At 22.2% G+C, this 23,542-nt stretch overlaps 6 protein-coding genes across 8 annotated transcripts; 4 read left to right on the forward strand and 2 right to left on the reverse strand.

Moving 5' to 3' along the window:
* Positions 1-969: 969 nt before the first annotated feature.
* Positions 970-2,141, forward strand: LOC100871109 (uncharacterized). Its single transcript, XM_003694946.4, has 2 exons — positions 970-1,429; positions 1,685-2,141. Exons 1-2 carry the CDS (start codon positions 1,370-1,372, stop codon positions 2,036-2,038), a joined length of 414 nt encoding a protein of 137 aa, XP_003694994.2. The 5' UTR covers positions 970-1,369; the 3' UTR covers positions 2,039-2,141.
* A 151-nt stretch (positions 2,142-2,292) lies between these two features.
* Positions 2,293-6,831, forward strand: LOC100870988 (kinesin-like protein KIF23). Its single transcript, XM_003694945.4, has 15 exons — positions 2,293-2,463; positions 2,608-3,174; positions 3,241-3,411; positions 3,501-3,699; positions 3,759-3,897; positions 4,063-4,262; positions 4,343-4,447; positions 4,662-4,747; positions 4,843-4,973; positions 5,048-5,151; positions 5,235-5,339; positions 5,429-5,575; positions 5,636-5,902; positions 5,980-6,216; positions 6,294-6,831. Exons 1-15 carry the CDS (start codon positions 2,453-2,455, stop codon positions 6,477-6,479), a joined length of 2,655 nt encoding a protein of 884 aa, XP_003694993.2. The 5' UTR covers positions 2,293-2,452; the 3' UTR covers positions 6,480-6,831.
* A 378-nt stretch (positions 6,832-7,209) lies between these two features.
* On the reverse strand, positions 7,210-14,412 carry PIP4K (phosphatidylinositol 5-phosphate 4-kinase). Of its 2 annotated transcripts, XM_012488368.3 has the most exons (9): positions 13,496-14,412; positions 12,557-12,654; positions 11,958-12,068; positions 11,009-11,200; positions 10,351-10,489; positions 9,959-10,258; positions 9,677-9,852; positions 9,458-9,600; positions 7,210-9,394 (listed from the first exon to the last, which is right to left on the reverse strand). In XM_012488368.3, exons 1-9 carry the CDS (start codon positions 13,631-13,633, stop codon positions 9,207-9,209), a joined length of 1,485 nt encoding a protein of 494 aa, XP_012343822.3. In that variant the 5' UTR covers positions 13,634-14,412; the 3' UTR covers positions 7,210-9,206. The 2 variants fall into 2 exon arrangements, with proteins under 2 accessions (XP_012343822.3, XP_086765380.1); XM_086909254.1 differs by lacking the exon at positions 11,009-11,200.
* On the forward strand, positions 14,334-18,741 carry LOC100863693 (protein-L-histidine N-pros-methyltransferase CARNMT1). Of its 2 annotated transcripts, none has more exons than XM_003694969.4 (7): positions 14,334-14,764; positions 15,192-15,417; positions 15,771-15,928; positions 16,062-16,202; positions 16,284-16,446; positions 16,518-16,751; positions 16,820-18,741. In XM_003694969.4, exons 1-7 carry the CDS (start codon positions 14,658-14,660, stop codon positions 16,985-16,987), a joined length of 1,197 nt encoding a protein of 398 aa, XP_003695017.1. In that variant the 5' UTR covers positions 14,334-14,657; the 3' UTR covers positions 16,988-18,741. The 2 variants fall into 2 exon arrangements, with proteins under 2 accessions (XP_003695017.1, XP_012343823.1); XM_012488369.3 differs by having other exon boundaries at positions 15,192-15,399.
* LOC100864523 (protein KTI12 homolog) lies at positions 18,409-19,887 on the reverse strand. The gene is made up of 5 exons (XM_003694976.4): positions 19,441-19,887; positions 19,093-19,354; positions 18,882-19,020; positions 18,743-18,805; positions 18,409-18,612 (listed from the first exon to the last, which is right to left on the reverse strand). Exons 1-5 carry the CDS (start codon positions 19,601-19,603, stop codon positions 18,415-18,417), a joined length of 825 nt encoding a protein of 274 aa, XP_003695024.4. The 5' UTR covers positions 19,604-19,887; the 3' UTR covers positions 18,409-18,414.
* Positions 19,888-20,097: 210 nt separating this feature from the next.
* On the forward strand, positions 20,098-23,513 carry LOC100870870 (putative chitinase 2). The gene is made up of 8 exons (XM_003694944.4): positions 20,098-20,442; positions 21,295-21,492; positions 21,567-21,726; positions 21,806-21,902; positions 22,020-22,226; positions 22,393-22,590; positions 22,733-22,861; positions 22,953-23,513. The coding sequence occupies exons 1-8, from the start codon at positions 20,379-20,381 to the stop codon at positions 23,247-23,249; spliced, it is 1,350 nt and encodes a 449-aa protein (XP_003694992.2). The 5' UTR covers positions 20,098-20,378; the 3' UTR covers positions 23,250-23,513.
* Positions 23,514-23,542: the final 29 nt, after the last annotated feature.

Below are 23,542 nucleotides of genomic sequence, written 5' to 3' on the forward strand. Positions count from 1 at the left end.
TACTATATATAAAAATTGATAATCAATACCATCGTTTAAATAATAAAAATAAGATCATTTTTTCAAAGACAAAATAAATTAGTTTTTCTAAATATACATTATATTTCTATTTCTATATTGCATGTAAATTTTAGACGTACTACTTTGTTACTATCTTCATACTTTTACTTTACAATATACTTTAAATATATTTTTCTATTTTTATATCTTTCATTTTTAGTTGAATACAGATTTGTTTATGATACTTCTCAAACAACTGTTCATTCAGATTATAAAATTTTTGCTATTTCTTTTTTTTATAAACTTTTAAATGAATAAATTTTATCGATAAGTTAGGTGACTATTGAAAAATTTTGATTAGCGCTATCTCGCGTTTAAATACTCGAAACTTTGATTTGTCATTATTATAACAGAATATGAAAGAAAATATTCGATATCAAAAACAAATTACGAGAAAGATAAAAAGTCTTCTTCCGCTTCGAAATTCCAGAAAGAAAATTTATTAATTATTCGTTTCCTAATCAAAATTTTTGCACTTTCAACTCATATATCTTCGATGCATTAGAAATAAAATGCGTTAATCATTAATAAATAATTAATAAGGAATTTTATATTAAAATTGATATGAGAAACTTATCTAAAATTTTGAATAAAAAACAAGTAATTAAATTTTCATGAAATATCTTCAAAGTAGGAAGAAATATTCTTTATCTTTCTTGTGTTTTCCTTGTTTCTGATATCAAATACCTCCTTTTATATTCTATTATACTAATAACAAATCAAAGCTTCGGATATCTAAACGCAAGAGAATGCTAATCCAAATTTCTCAATTTATCGATAAAATTATTCATTTAAAACTTTATAAAAAAAAAATAAAAATTTTATAATATTAACGAATAATTGTTTGAGAAATATCATAAAGAAATTTGTATGTATACAAATATAAACGAAGAATGTGTATATATATATATATATATATTATATAATTGTATAATGTATAAATTATTTTTTCTATATATCGTATATATATATTTTATATATTTTTTTATCATACGTTTATCATACGTTTTGTATATCATACAGATATTTTTTTTTATATTTTCACAAAATATGAATGCATTAAAAAATAATCATAAGTATAAAATTGATAAGTTCTTCTGAATTTTATTGAATTATGAAAGAAATTGAATATTACATATTAACATATGCAATATATGAAATATATAATATTTAAATTTTACAGTTTATCGTATGTATTTATTAAAAATGTATTAAAAATTGGTATATATAATGTAATAAAACATCCCTATAAAAATATATTGGTAACTTGTTCTTGTTAAGGATACGATCATAATATCAAGTATCAATTATGTATTTAAATTTAAAGGAAATTCGACAATTTATACATTTTATTTCGAAACATCGAAACGTAAGTTAAAAATAAATTGAATCCAGTTTAAATTATTATAATATATTTTTTACATTTACATTTTTATTATTATTATAACATTCTTAACCTATTCTTTTATAGTAACTTTAATCTTTCGTCTCTTAAAATATATTCTTAACAATAAAAATTAACAAATAAGTTAATAAATTACTATAAGTAAAGAAGTAAATCAAATATATTAATACAAAACAAAATTTCTTTTTTTTCATAATGCAAATATTAATTATATTTCAGATTAGGTGTTATTGTAAGAAAGTAGAAGATGATATGGAAATTCCTACAAATCCATTAAAACAATATTATAGTGCAAATGATCAAGTTACTAATGGTGTTATATATGATCATAAACCCTTCAAATATACTTGTATAGCAGGTAAAATATATTCATGGTGTTTATGTGGTAGAAGTAACAGACAACCATTTTGCGATGGCACTCATAGAAATCAATTTCTTCAAATTAAACAAAAACCTATACGTTTTACTGTTAAAGAAACCAAAGATTATTGGCTTTGTAATTGTAAACAAACATCAAATCGACCATTCTGTGATGGTACGCATTTAAAAGAAAATATTGTACCAAAGAAATAATATAAACATATAATATAAAGCAATAATTCAGTTGTTAGTAAACAAATTTTTTGTTCAATATAATTTTAATTAAATAAATTATATACATTTTTATTTTTTTAAATTTTACAAATGATTTAATTTTCCCTAACAAAATCCTAATTTCCTCTTTTCAATGTTCGAGCGATTCATAAAAAATTTTAATCCATATGTGTAATCTTCAATGTTTCTATCGATAAATGAAAACTCGCTATAAGTGATTTAAATGCTTATCTGCTGACTTCACTTTATGTTTGAATTTTAAACATGTATTGTGTGATCATAAGCAACGAATTTTACGATAAATAGAATGTTAAATTAATTATAAACAATTTTTAGATAATTGTATAAAATAAATTTTATTTATTTCTTTCGTGTTCATTAATTGGTTTTATAATGAAATCTGCGTAAGTTTTCAATACTTTTAATAAATTTATTGCAATTTCGTATTGTATTTTACTTTAATTTTTATTTTAATTTTTTAATAATTTAAACTGTTGTGTGAAGATACAATTTTCAATAAAAAATTTATATTATTTGATTTCAATTAGAAATATAAAACCACCTGTTGCAACACGAAAGCACGGAAACCGGACAAAATGTGACAATGATACATCTAAAGAGCCTGTTAGAGTTTTTTGCCGTTTAAGACCAATAGTTCACTCTAATGATATATCTTGTATGAAAATTATTTCTGATACAGCCTTGGTTATTACTCCATCAGAATCAATAACAAATGTTCGTAATGTAAACAAAGCTATTCAAACGTGTTTTAGTCACGTTTTTGGTCCCAATACTTCTCAAAGAGAAGTATTTAATATTGTAGCTTTACCACTTGTTCAAAATCTTCTTAATGGCAAAAATAGTTTACTCTTCACATATGGAGTAACTGGAAGTGGTAAAACTTATACCATGTCTGGTACACATGATGCAGGTATCATGCCTCGTAGTTTAGATGTTATTTTTAACAGTATAGCAAATTGTCAAACAAAGAAATTTGTTTTTAAACCTGATAAATTAAATGGTTTTGATATACAAAGTGAAGCTGATGCATTGTTAGATAGACAAAATGAACTTCAAAGATTTGTTACTTTTTACAATGGAAAAACTCCTAAAATGTAAGTATAAATTTAAATATTATCATATTTACTGTGATGTTTTAATATTTTGTATACTTTTCAAAGGTGTAAAATAGATGGAAATAATTTTAGCAATGAAAATATCTTAAATTTAAGTAATGAATCTCAAACATTAGTTATTGATGAAGATAATGCATATGCAGTTTTTGTAACATATATTGAAATTTATAATAATAGTGTATATGATTTATTAGATGAGAATGAAGGGAAGACAAAGTAAGTATATATTTTAAGAAATTATATGAAATATTATATTATATTATATTATATAATATATAAATTTATTAAAACATCAAAAAATTCAGAACTTTACAGAGTAAAATTATACGTGAAGATGGAAATAGAAATATGTATGTTCATGGATGTACAGAAATAGAAGTAAAAAGTTCAGAAGAAGCATTTGAAATATTTCAACGTGGTCAATGTAAAAGACATATTGCATATACTAATCTTAATGCAGAATCAAGTAGATCTCACAGTGTTTTTACTATAAGGCTTGTTCAGGTAATATAATTTAATTATAATATAATTATTTTATATCTGCAATATTGATATCTTACTAGGCACCACTAGACAAGGATGGTGAACAAGTTGTTCAAAATAAACAAGTAATTTGTATTAGCCAATTATCTTTAGTAGATTTAGCTGGAAGTGAACGCACAAATCGCTCGAAAAATACTGGACAAAGACTCAGAGAAGCAGGTAATTTATTAAAATATTCTATTATATATTATAATTATATATGTTATTTTTTATATTATGATAATTTATTAAATTTATATATATAATAGAAATTATAAATAATTATAATATAACATAATGATAAAATAAAATTAATATTATAATAATAAAATTATCTTATAATAGGAAATATAAATAATTCGCTAATGACACTGCGTACTTGTTTGGAAATACTTCGTGAAAATCAGACTCAAGGTACAAATAAAATAGTCCCTTATCGAGATTCTAAAATAACACATTTATTTAAAAATTACTTTGATGGAGAGGGAAATGTTAGAATGATCATTTGCGTTAATCCTAGTGTCGATGATTATGATGAAACTATTGTAAGTATTCACATTTAATTTTGAATAATATGGAACATAGATTACTTGTGTGAATATATTGTTTTTTTTTTCTCATATAGCAAGTATTAAAGTTTGCTGAAGTTAGTCAAGAAGTACAAGTTACAAATTCTACAACTTCAAAATTAGATTTAGGATATGCTCCTGGTAGAAGACAAGCTAATAAAGTAAGAAAACAAAAATGTTTGTATGCGGTATGTTAATTTAATATATATGGGACATCTTTAAAAAATCGATTTTAAAAGCCAAATACAAATTAATATATAAAGATTGAACTTATTGAAGTAATTGAAACTTATTTATTAAGTTATAATCAATTTAAGTTAATCAATCTTCTAAAAGTATCCCACAAATATATTAATATTTTATATTTTTTTATAGATATTTAAAGAAGCAAGAAATAGACTAGAAAGTGCTGGTCATCCTACTGCAGTTGATTTAGAAGTTGATTTGGGTTTAGTATATAGGTATATAGATTTTAGTATATAAATAATTTTATTTTTTTATTATCCTCTAACAATAATGAAATCATTATTTAATTGTCTAATAAACTTTTTTCTAGTCTTGGAGGACCATTTCCAGAAATGGATATAACAAATCCACATAATGATGAAATAATCACTACACTTATGCGTTTCTTAGAATTGCGTATTCAAAAGCGAAATATTTTACAAGAAGATCTGAAACAGAAACGTAATATTTAAAAATATTGATTAATTGAAAAATATTGCTTTTTCAAAAAATTTATATTAAATTTGTTTTTTTAGAAACGAATTTTAGAAATATGTTAGTAAAAATGGAACGGGAAAACGTATCATTAAAAATTGAAAATTCTACATTAAAAGCATCAAATGATCAACGACAAAAAAAAGTAAGTTTTTATACGAAGAATTGAAATCATAATTGTTATTGTGAAATTATGAATGATATTACATAAATAAAAAATTATTATAGATATCTGCTTTGGAAGCTCATATTTGTAAAACAGAAGCACAAATTGATACTTTATTATACAGATTAAATAGTGCAAATGACATAATCAGACATATGAAGCAAGAAGTAACTGTTTTATTTTACATTATTATTTATTTGTATTTTTGTATTATCAAACAAAATATAATTTTAATAATTGAAAAAATTTTTTATAGTTACAAAATAAAAATATATTGTTGAATCAACGTACAATAGACAAGCAAAAAGTAAAAGAAAAATATAATAATAAAATTCAAGCAGAAACTGATAAAATGAGTAAAGAATTAGAAAGCAAACTTCGCAGACAACGTGAACTTCTTCAGGTACATTATGATACATTTATATATTTTATACCATTATTAATTTATTAAATATTTATTTAGAATCAAGTGAAAGAAAAAGAAGATAAATTGAAATTAATGAAACAGATATTAATAAGCGATGATGAAATAGATACAAAAAATAAGTTAGAATGTAAAGAAACAATTCAAATACAAAATGAAATTGAAATACCTACAACATCAAAAATCATTACAACTACTCCAAGTAGTATTTCAGAAGCTACACTTTCTACAACTACACCAAAAACTATGACAAAAACTGTTTCAACAGTTAAATTTGATGATTACAATAACCGATTAAGTAGAAAAGTAAATATTGTAATTACAATTTCATATAACATATATTTATATTTATATAAAATTGCGTTACCTTTATTTATATTTAGGATAGAATACCAGTAGTAAATCTACATTATAGAAGATCACAAAGTGCAGAGAGATGGATTGATCATCGACCTCCTGGATTAGTTCCGGTTGGTACCATTTTTCAACCAATTATTCGAAATAAACGAAGTATCACACAATTAACAGATCCGAAAGATATTACAAACAAAGCATCCAGATATTGCCTTGTTGCACAGGAACAAGATACAGATGGTGAACTTGAAACTAAATTATACAAAGTTAGTATTAATAAGTTATATATAAATAATTTAATTATATTTATTATTTAAAAAATAATAAAATTTCTAAATAATAGGGAGATATATTACCAACTAGTGGAGGAGGAGCTCAAGTGGTATTTAATGATATGGAACATTTGAAACAAGTTTCACTACTCGCAAGAAGAAAACGTAGCAGTTATTTGAGCCCCGAAAAAAATTCTATTTCTCAAAAAAGTTATTGTGATTCAGAAGAAAACAATTCAAAAAAACCTCGCGTATAATTTATTAAAAAAATTTTTGTATTTTATTATTTTATTTTCAAATATCTGACAAATCAAATAAGATATATAGATAATGCAGATATAAAAACCAAAGATGCGAAGAAATAAAATTTTCTTCAACTTTTTATGCAATAACTAAAGTACAAATAAGTTATAAGTATATAATTATTCGGTATATTTTTGTTTCATTTGATGGTAAAATATATATCATTTGTTAGCAAATTACTTTATACAAAAAAAAAAATATTTTTTAGTTTAATCTATGTAGTCATATTGTTATAACAAATATTTTTTACTTAAAAAATGATTCATTTAGAGCTTATTATAAAATAAAATTCAACATACACTTTAATATTTTTTTATTTATAATTTCTTAAATGTCTTATGTTAAATGTCCATTTATTTCCCGTAGCTTATACAACACAGACTCTGTGAATAATACAAATGTTAGGATAACAGAAGCCTGGATATGTACTGCCAACAGCAAAGTAGTGAATATATACATCATTTCTACATGGTGCGAGTTGCGAAAATTTAAATTGAAATATAATCAAAATCTTTCTTGTAATTCGGTTAAACAAATAATTTACAAATTTGTATGGTCTTGAATTTATAATTAATTTTTTAGATAAATTTTAAACAACTTAAAACTTTGCAAATAGAATCAATACAATAATAATAATAGTAATAAATGTAATTGAAAAAATTATTACTGTAGAATAATAAATTGTAATTGAGAAAACAATTTGTATTTTAGAATCTTATAGAATCTATATCATTACAGAAATTGAGCGTATTTTTATAATGTTAGCCATTCTTATAATACAGTTTTATTGGCAATATGCATTTTCATTTACTTTTGTTATTCCAATGTTTGGTAATGTATATAAATCATATAAAGTATCGAGACTAGATGAATGCCTTAATTAATTAAAGTAATTAGTCATTATATTATGATCAATTTTAACAAATTATAAAAAATTGATTATTAGATCATTTAAAAATATAGTATTATGCAACGGTATATTCTCCTTTGTACAATATAACGATATATAATTTTAAGATATAATTAATGAGAAATTATCTGATATTAAACAAATTTATCAAATAAAAAAATGAAATTATTAAGGAAAATTACTAATTACAACAAAGTTTGACATATTGAGAATTGAATATTAAATATATACATATTATTTTATAATATATAAGATGTTTAAAAATGAATTAATTTAGAATTAATATTATTAGTAATAAATCTACAAAATTTGTATACTAAAAAAAAAATATGAATGTATTTTAATTAAATAATTTTTCTTATAAATAAGACAAATTAGTATTCTCAACACATTAAAAAAATATATGTGTAAATGAATACATACATATAAATACATATATATACATATATATACACATAAAACTTTGTAAGTAATAAGAGAATTCACTATGTAACAGTATTGATTTCACTCTTAATAATTGCAATGTTTTATGAATATATATATATATATATATATATATATATATATATTGTATTTCTTAATTTTCTTAATGAAATCATCATTAGTTAATTAAATTTGTATAAATTTAAATATGAAAGGAGAGATGAATCGTGCATAATACGTACAACTTATTCCCTGTAAATGTATTTCGCTAAATAAACGAATCGGTTTTAACATCGATTCGTGGTAACTGAAATGATCAAAGAGATGACATTTACAGACTTTGACATTTACTAATAATTTGTTAACATTTGAAGCTCTTATATTATAGTATCTTTTGCGCATATAATATATTACTTCTCTCCTCCTTTTAGACCTACTAAAAAAAGAAAATTCTCACTGTAAAAACTGTTATATTCTACTTCGGATATTTAAACATTCCAGACGACACCACAGACACTAGATTAGAAGCAATATAATTCATTTTGATGAAATCGGAGAGACTCTCATAAATAGGCTTTCTTTGTGAAATACTAAACCATGCTTCATTTGAGATTATCATATTTAACATCAACATTCATTTTAATATTTTTCAGTAAACTAGTTTACATATTATTTATTGCCAAATGACGCAACTTTTAGCACATTATGTGCATCAAAAATAATATACATACATTTTTTGTTAGCATTATTTATTAATTAATGCAACAAAAAGATATTAACAAATGTATGTAAAAAATTTGTTTTTGAATATAGTATTAACTGTACCAATTACAATCTTATAAAATAAAGATTATGTGCAATAAAGAGAACTTTCATGATGTTTTGCTTGAACACATAATACACAAAAATTAAGTTTTCATATTTTGGAATTATGAATAACATAAACAAAAAATAAAGAATATAAGAAAAAAACAATAATATTAAATTAGAGAATAATTGAATATGAATCAATAATTGAATATAAAGAAATTAATAATTAAATACTGAGAAAATATATCACTGATTATAAAAATTATTAAACATTTTCTGAAAAGAAATCTTCAACAGATCTTCTAAGAGTCTATAATTTTTAAAATTTGGTTATGCTTCTAATTCAATTGTACATGTCATAAGGAATACTGAAATATATAATCAACAGTACTGACATATCAAATAAAAATTTTTATGATCAAACATCAAAGTGCAAATGCGATGCACTTAATGTTAACGTAATAAGAAGCGATAGTATCATCACGACTTTCAAACAAGCGGTCCAAATTTACAAGCTTAACAACAACGAACAAGGAGCTTATTCTATAGCTTTGCTCATGAACTCTATAAATCGCTTGCCGTATTGTTCTGGATCACAGGTTGATATACCATCAACATTAGCACCATACTTCACTGTTTTAGCTGCCTTTGCTGCCTGTTTACGTACACCATAATGAGTTAACACATCAATTATGGCTAAAAAATAAATTTCCTTAGTAGGTGCACCTAAAATAAATAAAATTCAAATGTTTAGTTTAAGTATTTCTATATTAATTCTAAAAATATTACCTTCTTTACTAGGAATTGCATAAATATCTAATTCAGGAATTATTGCATCTTCATATTGTAAACTTGTATCGCGCATTAATGCGGCATGTGGCGATTCAGGAGGAGTTGTCATACCTGCAACACCACTCCAACCCCATAGACGACTATAAGAATATTAAATATTATAAATTCTGAAAATAAAATTCTATATAAAATATTTGATTAATATTTGAAACATACTCTCCCATTGGACCTCGTGAATCAAGTCCGCTTCCCGATTCGCTATCATCTTCTTCTTCATGATTATCCTCTTCTTCCTCTTTCTCAGCACGTTCTCTATTTTCTTGTTCAGCTCGTGCACAATCATGTAGTCCAAGTAATAGAGAATAATCCATTAAATGCAACTTTGTTAAAAACTATAATAATTGATTCCTCAATAAATATATAAATAATCAATAAATAACATATATATTACAATTAATTAGATATAATAAATAATAAAATAAAAAAAATAAAACTCACATCAACATCAGCAGTTAATGTTTCTATAAGTTTAGTTTTTGCTTCTTCACCAATATAAATTTTCATTCCTTCTTTAACAAAATCATTATCTTTATAAGTAGGTAAATCTTTTTCTTTTTCTTTATCAGAAGCTTCACGATCTACTGTTGAACCTTTGAGATCGAATTTTTTATGAGTGGTTAAATGATTTGAAAATACATTTCTTATAGCAACAACATAATGTTCGACTCCGTCTACTGTCAAACGATACATGCCAAGATATTGAGGTAATAAAGTTTTTCCGTGTCTTTCCACAATATACTATAAAAATAGAATTGTTATATGTGAAATTATATATAATAATATATAATAATAATATGATAAATATATATCAAAATACAATTGCTACATACTGGATGATAATGTTTTAAAAATGAATTCATTCTTTCTACTTCTTCTCCTGTAAGAGTTTTAATAATAAACAATTTATCATAAGACTGATAAAATTTTGCACCACTTTTTCCAGATGAGTCTTCTAATATAGGTTGTGATCTAAAAAAGATAAAAATAATAATAAATTTTTTGATTTTTATAAATATTGACCTAGCATAATGACATAATAAATTAATTATTTCTAGCAACCAAAATTTTTTTCTTTTTGTAATTTCATAAAACACTATTAATTTATTTCTGCCATATATGTTAGCATGCATATATAAAAAAAAATAAATAATTATTAAGCATAATAATTAATTAACTCATATTATGATATTATATACATAGCATATTATTATTATATAATAAAAACAAATAATATTATAAATATATTATATCCAAGTAAGGATATTAAAAGAAATTCATGCTCTAATTTTGAATAATTTCTCAAAACGTATACTGTTTACAAACATTTAATTATGGACATAAATTTACATGAAATAGCATAATACTATACAAGAATGTTGTATACAATATGTTCCTTTAAAATTTGATTTTTTATATTTAATGAAGATCTCATGAAAACGTGTTAGCCACAAGCAACACGCACAAAATGAAAAATCAAGTCTGGCTAACCTCAGACGCTTTGGTTTAAAACTGTAGGAACGTAATAATGGTTTACTTAGGACTGGAATTTGTGAAAGAACAGGAGAAGGAGAAAAAGTTATTGAAGGAGTAGTAGCAGAATGTTGAACCAATTTATGAGTCTTCCCATTCTTATCCAAATTCCAATGCCTCTCTGATAGGGAAGGATTAAATGCCCGACATCTAGTATCAAAATTCTTGTATTACAATTTACTATTAACAATACTTGTATATTATATTCAAATGAAAAATATTTTTTATACATAAAGAAATAAAAGAAATTCACTATTTCTATATATAAATATATATATTTACATAATTGCAATATAATATACTAAATATTATATTCTGAAATGTTAGTCACAATACTAATATGTTACCTGTTAATATATTTTTTTCATTATATTTAAGACTATACTGAAGTTAAAAAATATTTTTTTCTTTATTTTATTAAAAATTTGACATGATAGATATACTTTTTATATTTCAATATAAAATTGGTCTCAAATACTATGAAAAAATTATGGTTTACTTATCATTTAAATGGATTATCCTCATTTAAAATTATATTAAATAAAGCCATCTGTAATACTTTATAAATAAATAAATATATTGCATTGCAGAAAAAAAATATTTATCAAATTTTAATAATACATACAAATAGTTGATATATATATCATACTTATAGAAATTTATACATAAAGCTATAAAATACATAAAACATATTTTTAACATGCAGTGCAACAAAATAAAATTAAAATTTAAAAAGTAAAATTATGTTTTACTTTTTATTTATATAATATATCTCAATTAAATAAATATTGAATTTTATAATTATTGAATATTTTTTAATTAGTTTCTAAAATAATTTAAAACATATTTTTTACATGAATATGAACTTACTTAAAAAGCAAAGAATATGAAATAGATTATCTTTTACCTTGTCATTGATTCCTTGTAGTCCAAATCATCTATACCAAATCTTTCTCGTAAATTTCTAAATACTAATGGACAATATTCTTTAAACGTAAAATGAGAGGGCATATTTTCCCTAAAACAAAAATATATATACATGAAGAAACTTTCTTACTTAAAAAGCAAATTAAAAAATATTTATCTTTAATATATAATACATTACAATACATAATACAATACAAAATTTTACACATTTAACTATTTAATAATTTCCACAGAAAGTTTTATTTATTAAAGTATTCAAATATTTTTTAAATTAAGAAATGAAGCTATGAATATCTTTATCGTTAACCACAATCACAAATCATAAAGACCTTCATTGATTCTATTATTAAAAGCAGTGACCAACCTACTAATTCAGTATTTAGTGATATATTTAGAATAGACCATCTCAGTTATGCTTGCTTTTACATTTAGATTAATAATTTTATCCTAATATCAGATAAAACATTAACCTTATATCGAAGTCATCAATTGCATTTAGATTTGATACTTTTCTTTTAATCCTTATCATTTTGATAGTTTTAGATTAAAAATATCTTGATATAATATCATAAAACTTACTTATTAAAAAAATGATAATCCACTTTTAACTTGCTATAAGCTCTGAAATCGTCTGGTAGGAGTACTACTGGTATATTAACATGACTAAGCTCATTTATCTGAAATATAAATTTATTAAATATAAGAATTACATAAATATAATTATTTCCTTTATAAAATGTTATTGCAAATATACAATTAAATATTACAAAATTTACTAAAAAAGATTAAAAATATAATGCATGTAAATTATATCAAAATATTTACTTATATACATATTTGCCATATTTAAAATATTTATTATTTTTTAATATTTTATCATATAATTTTCATAAATTGAGATTTATGTCATAGATATCATCATCTACATACTTATATACTTATATGGAAATAATTGCATTGTATTATTTTTTATTATATCAAAAGAACAATTAAATATTAAAATATAATAATAATAATTTGCTTAAATAACTTTTAAATCTTTAATTTTTTATAATAATGAGTACTTCTTATAGTAAAGCATAAATTAATCAGTTAAATTTTTTTCATACAAAATAAATAAGAGATAATTATAAAAATCATAATATAATTTCAAATATAAATAAAATTATACATTATTTTATAGAATATAAAATATAAATTATATATAATATAAATTCTTTATTATATTTAATTGTTGACAAAAAAATTTGCCATATTTCTATTTTGTAAATCTAAGTTTAAAAAATTCAACAATACTTTGCAAATCGTAAAAAAAAAATAATATACCCTATGTTTTCAATGTACGTTTTTAATTTTAACAATTCTCAATCTGAAAAAATTATAGAAAAAGATATAATAATTTAATCAAACAAAATAACATATCCTAAATTTTTAATTATATTCAGGTTCAAAGAGGGAAACAAGAAAATGGCATTTCGATGACGTACGACGCTGTCACGCAGTTATGTTAGTACTCACCGTATGATTGACACCCCACATAAAAACACTAAGAAGAGGTTCATTTGCACGAAACAGCTTAACCTTTTGATGTTTAACTCGGAAATGTTTCTTTTTAAGCTTGCTAAGCCCACTAGACATTTGTGGTACACTAGACATGTTTCTTGCGTTGGTGCCTGCTACGAATATGTTTAATAACACCCCCGCTATATACTTAATAAAGAGTATAACAAATTTCTTACACTGTCATCATCGCGAAATGCCTCATACAGCAACTCTAACGCGGAAAAGTCGCAGATTCTATATTATGTTTGCGGTAAGATCCCAAGCGTATCCTACCGCAGTTGATTAGCGACTGAACTCCTTTTAAAAACGGCGTGGACAACCATGTCCTACCTGCAATTTGCAACAGCTATAGAAACTTTGCAGATATAGAAATTACACTTTGCTAACAATCATGATAAACAAATTATTTAAATTTCTTATATTAAAATAATGTCGGATTATTGTAAGAAATATTAATCAAATTTTATTGATTCCTAATAAAATTTAAATATACGATTTATTTTTGTCTAGAGTAGTTTATAATTATTTTATAAATTATAATTTTTTATAATCATTATAATTTTTTTAATAAATTTTTAAAATTTATTCTTATAGTTTTTCTTTTAAAGTAAATTATTTGTTTTATATTTCTTTATAATTGTAAAAATTAAAAAAAAATTAAATTATACAGTTATATAACTTTATACAATTCAATTTCTTTTAGTTTTTATAGTTAAAAAATAAAATATATAAAATCTAAATTTGTTACTTTATTAATTTGTATTTAAAACATAAGATATTTCAAAATACATTTGTTTTTATATGATTTATAGTATATATTTAAATTATAAAATATTTTGTATAATTTATAAAAACACTAAATAAAATTTATTAAAAAAGTTTACGCTTTATGCAATTAAACAATCTTTTTTTGATATTTAAAATGTAATTTCAATTTTCTCGTAAAAAATTAATTTATTTTAATTTTTGATAAATAAAATTTGCTGTCGATACAGCCTTAACCAATGATTTATCATAGTAATGTGAATGCGTCATAACGCGTGCATGAAGAAAGCCGCCACTGAAAGTCGTGCTAAAAAACTCATTAAAATACTAAGTTTTACATTCGAATATAAAAATGGAAACAATATCGAATCCTTATCCAAAAAAAATGCACGACACTTATGAAGATGAGGAAGAGAGAAAACACTTTCAACGTATTGTCTCAGCTTTTAAGTATTACAAGTAAGTATATCATGAAAATTATTTTGTTTGATTGACTCTAATCCTCAAGTCGATATTTCATTCTTATCTTTATTGCCTTTATTCTTTTGCTTTTTTCATTGAACATAGTACTTGTGATAAGTTTGTAAAATGTCTTTCATGATTTTTCAAGTGTTGTTCAAAATTCTTAGTATCATTGCTTAACCTTCAATGATAAAGCATTGTATTATATTTTATTTGCAATTTCATAATTATGATTATAGAAATTCTTTTAATTTTTTCTATAATAATGTAATTTCTTAGACAAAATATTATTGTTTAATTTGTTTATTATTGTTCTGCTTAAATAAATTTTAAAATCATAATTTTATGACTTAAAATAAAGAGTAAAATTTACAAATGTATCAATACTATAAATATTACTTATATAATAGTTTTCTTTTTACAGAAATCATTCACTACTAAGGGTTAAAAAAACAGAATCCTATTTGCTATCACTTCCAGCTCATCATCAAAAATTATTATCAAAATATAGAGAACATTTGCAAGAAGTTAAAAGGTGTATTGAAAATAATGATGAGATAATTAAACTTATCATAAAGGATGTAGCACATATTTTTGAAAATGTGAGCCCAACTACTGCACAGACTGAAAGTGTAAGAAAAGTTCACCTGGTGTGTGGTACATATATTCTGTTGTACAATATATGTTTTTAAAATTATGATTTATTCCATTAACCATATAAAACATAAACAAAATATTTACATTTATATTATCAAATAATACTTTATTTTCTTATTGAAAATTGAAATTTTAAAATTATATAGTTTTTTTAATTACTAATATAATTTTTATTAAAGGAAAGTTTTTATCTTATGCATAAGAATTTTATTGTAACATTATCTTTTTAAAAAAGTATTTGATTTATTTCTCATTCAAGCTTGGATTTTTTTTTATCATCTTAACAAGCTTCTTTTTTTATAAAAGTATATTCTATTGTACAAAATATAGGTAGGTCTGATTGCAGACGTTAAATCCTCGTCCAGTAATGGCTGATCAAGAAAAGGTCCAAGCTACAATTAAGCAACTTGTTCGTGATTGGAGTGTGGAAGGTACCGAAGAACGCATGGCATGTTATCAGCCTATTATAGATGAAATTATGAATCAATTTCCTTTAGAATATTGGTATGAACCCCTTAAACTTGAACACATTATGTGTCAATAAAACATTATTAAAATAATTCAGATATTTATAATAGTTACTGTGGTGTAGTAAAACATAGTTCAGAAAAATATGAAATGATAGGTAAATTTCCAGTACACCATCAGATGTGCAAATTCTAGTACCTGGAGCGGGTTTGGGAAGATTGGCATATGAAATTGCAAGACGTGGATATACTTGTCAAGGAAATGAATTTTCTCTTTTCATGCTCTTTGCTTCTCATTTTGTATTAAATAAGTAAGTAAATGTAAAAAAGTTTTAACAAATTGAGATTCTTTTTTGAAATAATTTTTATTAATAATATTTAATATTTTAAAGATGTAGAGGAGTAAATTCATATCAGGTACATCCATGGGTACATCAATATATGAATAATTTAAAACCAGAACATCAAACTCAAGCTGTATTTTTCCCAGATGTAAATCCTAGCGATCTTCCAGAAAATGCACAATTTTCTATGGCAGCTGGAGATTTTCTTGAGGTAAATATTGTGATATATTAAAAGATAAAAAATATTTTCTTAAAATTTTTATTTTATATTATATATTTTAGGTTTATACAGAAAATAATCATTGGGATTGTGTTGCTACATGTTTTTTTATAGATTGTGCAAATAATGTTGTACAATTTATTGAGACTATATATAAAATTTTAAAACCAGGAGGAATATGGATAAATCTTGGTCCATTATTATATCATTTTAGTGATATGCCAATGGAAGATTCAATAGAACCAAGTTATGATGTTGTTCGCGATGTAATTCAAGGTTTTGGATTTCAATTAGAGGTAATGAATTTTGTAAAATATTAACTATTAGAAAATTATTCAAATTCCATAATTTACAATATTTTTAGAAGGAAGAAACACGTGTGAAAACTCGATATGCACAGAACATTAATAGCATGTTGCAGTGTGAATATAATAGCGTATATTTCGTTTGTCGAAAACCTAAAAGACATATAGATAATATGAGTCATAGAAATGGCACTGAAAGTAATGGTATGCAAGAACAAGAAAATTAATTAATTAATTAATGACGATTTCCTGTATTTTATATATAAAAGAAATTGATGTAATTGTAAATGCATTATATAATAGGTTCATTACTACTAATATAAAGCAAAGCTGTTATACTCTATAAATCAAGTCAATATTAGGTAATTTGAATCTAGAAAACATAACAAAAATCTTTAAATATTGTTAAATAAAAGTTGAACTATTTTTTTATCAAGAATTTTATTTCGCTATAACTGCTAAACTAATTGCTCTGTTGTTAATAAATTGGATAATAAAATAATGTAGCTATTTTTTTAAATATCGACAGAAGTTTGTACAAGTTCAAATAATTCTACTTTAATACTAATAACAGTTTTGCAATTTTTTTTTTGAATTTAAGTATGTGATTTAGCATATCATTAATGTTTATTGTTTGAAATATTTACCAAATATCGTGATGATATGAAATAAAACTCAATTTGGTTGCATGTGCATTATATGCAATATTCTCTTCAATTGATTTAAAAACAATTTATTGTCAAATTTATGTTATAAACCAATATTGTTTTTTCTAATTCTGTGAGTTAAATTAATATTATAAAGAAAGTGCAATTCTAGAATTCTAGTGTTTGTTATTTCTTCTATTCTTACAAATATGTAATATCGAAGTCGCACAAATATCGCTCTTTGTGATATAATTTATATATATGTTATCATGAAATAAGAATTCAGTAATATTGTGCAACAAAAATTTATCAATGAAAAATACATGCAAACTAAAATTACCATAAAATAAGTTTAATAATGTAAAAATATAATTTTTATTAGAAAAATACATTTTTAAAAATATGATTAATAAATTTGTTTTTAGAAAAATAATTTTATCTTAAAATATACAGAGTAAGATTGAATGATATAACTAAATAAAGGATAGATTCTTCATATAAAAAACTGAAAAAGAGGAATAACATCTTTTCATTTGAAATTTTGTTTTGAAAAATTATCAAATATAAAAATTTTTAGCTAATTTCTGACTGGATATAAATGAATTATTATAAAAGATTATTTTACATATGAAAATAAGAAACAAATATGATGTGATATTTTTCAAATTAATTTTTAAGAAAATTAAATTTAAAAATTCATTGAGTGCATAATTATTTTTGTTCAATTTCATTTATTTTTTTTACGAAAAAAAAAATTTATTTTATTATTTTTATTTATTCTTATATATATAATTAATTCTTTTGTATCTAGTCAAGGATTTGTGAAATTCTTTTTATTTGACAGATTTTCTCGATTTTCTTGAAAAAAAAAAAAATATATGTTTCTTTTTTGATTTGTTTTTGCACTTAGAATTATTTTTATTCAATTCTTCAATCTCACTCTGTATATACATATATATATATTCTAGTATAAAAATAATTAATAATTAAATATTTCAATATTTTTCTTATAAATTTTTATTAAGATATTGTACAAATAATGATGCAATTTGATTAATTTCACTTTGTTGCATTTTACTATAAATTAAAAATTGTCTTCGTAATCTCATAAGTTGTATTGCAGTACATGGATTATGTACTGTCAAATTATATTCTGGTATTTTAAATTCACTTTCAATACCTAATTGCTTAGATGATAATATTGCCTAAAAAAAAAAAAAATATCAATTTATAATTAGTCATAATAATGTCATTTATGGTATTTCATTTTTTATATTTACAAATTTTATTATTTTATTATAATTATTAATAAATAAATGTTATTAAACAACTTACGTTAACTACTTCTTGAGTAATTATATCCAATTCATATAAATAGTTAGTAGAAGATAATGGTGGCTAAAATAAACATAATTAATCAACTTAAAAATTATATTAATCAATTTATTTTAATTCATTGTATATTAATACTAACACATTGTGTACTTAAATTAGGTTTTGGTGCTTTTACTTCATATAGTGATTTATAAATATCATCAAATTTTAGTTCATCTTCTGGTAATATATTAAATAATGGTACATCCCAACGATTTTTATTATCTGGTGTTTCATATCTATATATTATAAATCTCTAATTATATTTTGTTAAAAACTTAATACAGCAATCCATAATATTTTTTTATTACCTCATTACGAGTCCATCAAAAATATCTCTCTTATATTGTTCACATTCTGGTCTTTTTATATTCCACAACCAAGCATGTTCAACTGGTATATCACAAAATATTGTACACTGAGGGGTTTTATATAATTTTGTCATACAATAGATCTCATAACGATATCCCTTAATATAATTACTAGCGTCAATAATTAATACATCATTTATATTTAATAGTCGTTGTATTGATGATTTTATATCGCTTCTCACTCTTTTTTCATTTTTTGAATCTACAATAAAATAATATAAAACATAAGTTGATGATGAAAGAAATTTTTTTTTAGTATAAAAAAATTAAAATAAATTAGAATCTAACCAGCAAAAAATTGATTTCGATCAAAACCTGTTTTAGTCACAACATCAATTTCATTTATAATTTCTACTTTTTTTTTTGCTTCATTTATAAAATATTCTTTCAATTCGCAAGTTCTTGTTGTTTTACCACTACATGGTATACCAGTCATAATTATAACTGGCATTGTAAAAAATTAATTCAAACTTAAAAAATTAGTATAAACACTTTAACCTATTATGATTCATGAGTGCAGCCATCTTTAAATTGTGTAAATGTTTTAGATAAATGCTTAAGATGCATTTACACAACGGTTTTCTAAAAATAAAAAAAAAATTAAATAATTATATAAATTTTTAATAAAACAAAATATAAAACATATAAGAGCAAAATAAAAAAAATATATAACAAGAGAAAAATAAAAAAATATAATAATTCATAGTATTGTAGACAATTAAAATCAGCTTATATAACCCCTATGTTAGATTACCTGAATTACATATTGTATTTAAGGTTGCAGAAAATTTGGAGCAATTAATTTTTTAAAATATAACAATAAATAAAATATTCAACTAATATAATTCTATTCTTTTTATTTAAGTTTGTATAGATTTTTATATATAGATTATTTCATGATGCTCTTTTAAAAAGAGCAAAAAGAAGAGAAAAAAATTATATAACAATTAGATTTTACGTTTTTTAAATAAAATTATTTTTATTACTTATCATAGAAATTTATTTACTTTGGTATTATTCATAAAGATGTTTCATATATATATATATATATATACACAAATATATTTATTGTACAAGAGTCTTCAGCAACAGGTTTTAGCTCTATCTTTCTTTAGACTTCGAGCGCGCCTTTTTTTTATTCTTTGAGAATAAAAGTACCGTATTGTAATCGAGTGAAAGCTATCTATCAGGACAATAACTCGACAGTCGTGTAGCGGTTTTCAATAATGAAGATATATAAATTCTTATCTCTATTCGCAATTTTTTTCTTCAGTGATAATGGTAGTTTAGGTAAGTATATATACTAGTTCAAATAAGTTAAATGATATTTACATTGAAATTTCTACAATATTTATTACATTATATGATGATTTTTCTATATTGAAAAAAAAATAAATATTGAATACTAAAATTGATTCTAGTCTACTTATGTTTTAATTAAAATAATATTTATTCAGAAAAAATAATCTTTATGAATTTTTTACGATAAAAACTTAGAAAAATATTTATAAAAATTTTTTGTATGATCTAACTATTTGTATGGAATATACTTTTTTGTATTGTATGGAATATATATATATATATATATATATATATATATATTAGAATAAAATATGAATAAATATTACATTAATAACAAAATATATATTATAAAAACAATAAAAATAAAAATAATTCAATTAGCAAATATCATATTATTTGATGAAATACTATATACTATACTAATATTAAATACTATATATAACAAAAAGAAATGTACAGAATATATTTGACATTTCATTTGATACTTATGCAATACAAATCTGACATTTCGATACAATTCTTCGTTTAACTTTATTTTTTAAAAAAATAAATAAAAATAACTTCTTTTAATAATAAATTATCGAAATATTTAAAATTTAATTTGAATACAATCTAATATTTTTTTTCCATATCGAATGAATAATAATCATATATTTATTATATAAATGTTTTCGTATTTTACGTACTGACTTTCATACTGATTTATTGAAAAATACTAAAATTTTAATAATGCAAAGAATATTATGATATAAAATTGTCTTATTAATGTAATATAAAAATGAATTATCTGTGAAGAAATGAATAATTTTATATTAAAATTATATACTTTTTTTTATTAAGCTTTATTAAGATCTAAGCATAACAAGGTTGTAACTTGTTATGTTGCTTCCTGGGCCATTTACAGAAATCATAATGGAATGTTTGAAATCTCTGATGTCAATCCAGAACTTTGTACGCACATTATATATGCATTCGCCGGATTAAATAATGAATCATGGACTATTAAGAGCCTTGATCCTCATTTGGATATCGAAAGAGGTACATATAGGAGTAGAAATACTTAGAGATAAATTAAAATAATTTATGAATGATATCATTATTCATTGTTTTAGATAATTATAAAAATATGATCCAACTTCATAAGAAGAATCCTAACTTGAAAATCCTTCTTGCAATAGGAGGATGGAATGAAGGCAGTCAAACCTATTCTGTACTTGCTTCATCTCCCGATCGTAGAAGTAAATTTATTGATAGCGTAGTGAAATTCCTTGGGTATAAAATCAAATATTAAGATAATTTATTATTTTACAGATTTGTTTATTAATAATTCTTAATAATTTATATTTTACAGTGAATATCATTTCAATGGATTCGATCTAGATTGGGAATATCCAGGATCACGGGGGGGTATGCCTGCGGACAAACAAAATTTTGTTTCTCTTCTCAAAGTATATATGTATAAAGAACATAAAAAAATAGATATATATTTTTACGTTTGAAATTATATAATTAAAAGAAATTAAAAATTTATTATATTTTCTTAAAGAAATATAATTTTTTAATAGGAATTAAAAGAAGCATTCAAAAAATCGAATTATCTATTAACAGCAGCTTTAAGTTCTAATAAAGCAACTATCGATATGGCATATGATATTCCCGAAATTTCAAAATATCTCGATTATATTCATGTAATGGCTTATGATTATCATGGTACATGGAATAGAAAAGTACTTCCGAATGCACCATTAAAAAGCGAAGACGGTCAAAGTGTGGTAAAGCATTTAAATAAAATATAATGAGATATATTATAAAATATTTTAAATATATATATATATATATTTGTATATATGTATATATGTTTATATATATATATATTTGTATATAAATATAATAAATATCGTAAATAGAATTCATAAATGGAATAAAGTTTTCGTTTAGGTGGATACACTTACATATTTGTTAAGTAAAGGTGCACCACCAAATAAAATAGTATTAGGATTGCCAATGTATGGAAGAACTTTTATTTTGGCTAACAAACTGAATTCTTCTAAAGAAAGTCCTATTGGTCAAACAACCATATCAGATGGATTCAAGGGACCTTATACAGGTCAAAATGGTTTCATGGGATATAATGAAGTATGTTTTATTTTTGTTAGATTTAAGTTGAATTCCAGTTATATTTATCAATTTGATTTTATTAATAAAATTCTATTATATACATATATATTTTAATATATGTAACTTGTATATATATATACATATATAAATATTTTTTCAGATTTGTGAAGAACTAATAACTAATGTACAGAAGTGGATAACTGGGTGGGATGATAATAGTAATACACCTTATGTAATCAATGATGATCACGTTATTATGTTTGATAATCCGAAAAGTTTAAAAGCAAAGGTTAATTAATATTTATCATAAATAATGATAATATTAATTAAAAATATTTAATAAATATTTTATAGTTTTACTATTTTTTTAATATTTCTAGATTGAATACGCGATGAGTTTAAATTTATCCGGTGTAATGATTTGGAGCATTGATACTGATGATTTTAGTGGAAAATGTGCATCTCTTAATAATTCTCTAGATCTAAGAGAAAAAAAATATCCTTTATTAAGATCAATCAACATGGTTTTGTCACAGATTGATTATCATAATGACTTAAATGACAATAATGATGATGACAATGATAAAAATAATAAAAACAACAATAACACATCTTCTGTTATAAGATTTTCAAATAATTTGATTTTAATAATATTTTTTTTTTTGTATTTCATTTAAAATGAATCCATAATGAATAAAAAGATAATATATCAAAAATTTCCTAAAAATTAAATATATTTTTTTATAATAAATTCGAAAAAATATTTTTAAAACTATTTTTCCATTTTCATCTTTATTAAATATAATAGTAAATATGATTCACAAAACATTTAGTATTTATAATAATCACATAATTTATAATTTATAATTTACATAATTTTTATATTTAGAAATAAATTTTTTATTTAAAATAAATATATGTAAAATGTATTTAAATTTAAATTTTCTTTGAGAAATATTTTTTCTTCCAA

Source organism: Apis florea, unplaced genomic scaffold, assembly GCF_048593485.1.
Source record: "Apis florea isolate Af1SG1 unplaced genomic scaffold, ASM4859348v1 contig_3081_pilon, whole genome shotgun sequence".
NCBI lineage: Eukaryota > Metazoa > Arthropoda > Insecta > Hymenoptera > Apidae > Apis > Apis florea.

What these genes read in the sequence shown, in the direction of transcription:
- LOC100871109 (XM_003694946.4), top strand. Translation starts at nt 1,370, where the DNA reads ATGTATTTAAATTTAAAGGAAATTCGACAATTTATACATTTTATTTCG. An exon ending in TTATTTCGAAACATCGAAAC is followed by an intron (nt 1,430 to 1,684) that starts GTAAGTTAAAAA and finishes ATTATATTTCAG; the next exon opens with ATTAGGTGTTATTGTAAGAA.
- LOC100870988 (XM_003694945.4), top strand. An exon ending in ATGATTATGATGAAACTATT is followed by an intron (nt 4,263 to 4,342) that starts GTAAGTATTCAC and finishes TTTCTCATATAG; the next exon opens with CAAGTATTAAAGTTTGCTGA. An exon ending in ATGATCAACGACAAAAAAAA is followed by an intron (nt 5,152 to 5,234) that starts GTAAGTTTTTAT and finishes AAATTATTATAG; the next exon opens with ATATCTGCTTTGGAAGCTCA.
- PIP4K (XM_012488368.3), bottom strand. Translation starts at nt 13,633, where the DNA reads ATGTCTAGTGTACCACAAATGTCTAGTGGGCTTAGCAAGCTTAAAAAG. An exon ending in TACAAGGAATCAATGACAAG is followed by an intron (nt 11,201 to 11,957) that starts GTAAAAGATAAT and finishes TTTTGATACTAG; the next exon opens with ATGTCGGGCATTTAATCCTT. An exon ending in TCACGAGGTCCAATGGGAGA is followed by an intron (nt 9,601 to 9,676) that starts GTATGTTTCAAA and finishes ATATTCTTATAG; the next exon opens with TCGTCTATGGGGTTGGAGTG.
- LOC100863693 (XM_003694969.4), top strand. Translation starts at nt 14,658, where the DNA reads ATGGAAACAATATCGAATCCTTATCCAAAAAAAATGCACGACACTTAT. An exon ending in TCAGCTTTTAAGTATTACAA is followed by an intron (nt 14,765 to 15,191) that starts GTAAGTATATCA and finishes TTCTTTTTACAG; the next exon opens with AAATCATTCACTACTAAGGG. An exon ending in GTGTAAGAAAAGTTCACCTG is followed by an intron (nt 15,418 to 15,770) that starts GTGTGTGGTACA and finishes GTCTGATTGCAG; the next exon opens with ACGTTAAATCCTCGTCCAGT.
- LOC100864523 (XM_003694976.4), bottom strand. Translation starts at nt 19,603, where the DNA reads ATGCCAGTTATAATTATGACTGGTATACCATGTAGTGGTAAAACAACA. An exon ending in TTTGATGGACTCGTAATGAG is followed by an intron (nt 19,021 to 19,092) that starts GTAATAAAAAAA and finishes TATAATATATAG; the next exon opens with ATATGAAACACCAGATAATA. An exon ending in TTACTCAAGAAGTAGTTAAC is followed by an intron (nt 18,613 to 18,742) that starts GTAAGTTGTTTA and finishes TTTTTTTTTTAG; the next exon opens with GCAATATTATCATCTAAGCA.
- LOC100870870 (XM_003694944.4), top strand. Translation starts at nt 20,379, where the DNA reads ATGAAGATATATAAATTCTTATCTCTATTCGCAATTTTTTTCTTCAGT. An exon ending in CAGTGATAATGGTAGTTTAG is followed by an intron (nt 20,443 to 21,294) that starts GTAAGTATATAT and finishes TTTTTTATTAAG; the next exon opens with CTTTATTAAGATCTAAGCAT. An exon ending in CGAAAAGTTTAAAAGCAAAG is followed by an intron (nt 22,862 to 22,952) that starts GTTAATTAATAT and finishes TAATATTTCTAG; the next exon opens with ATTGAATACGCGATGAGTTT.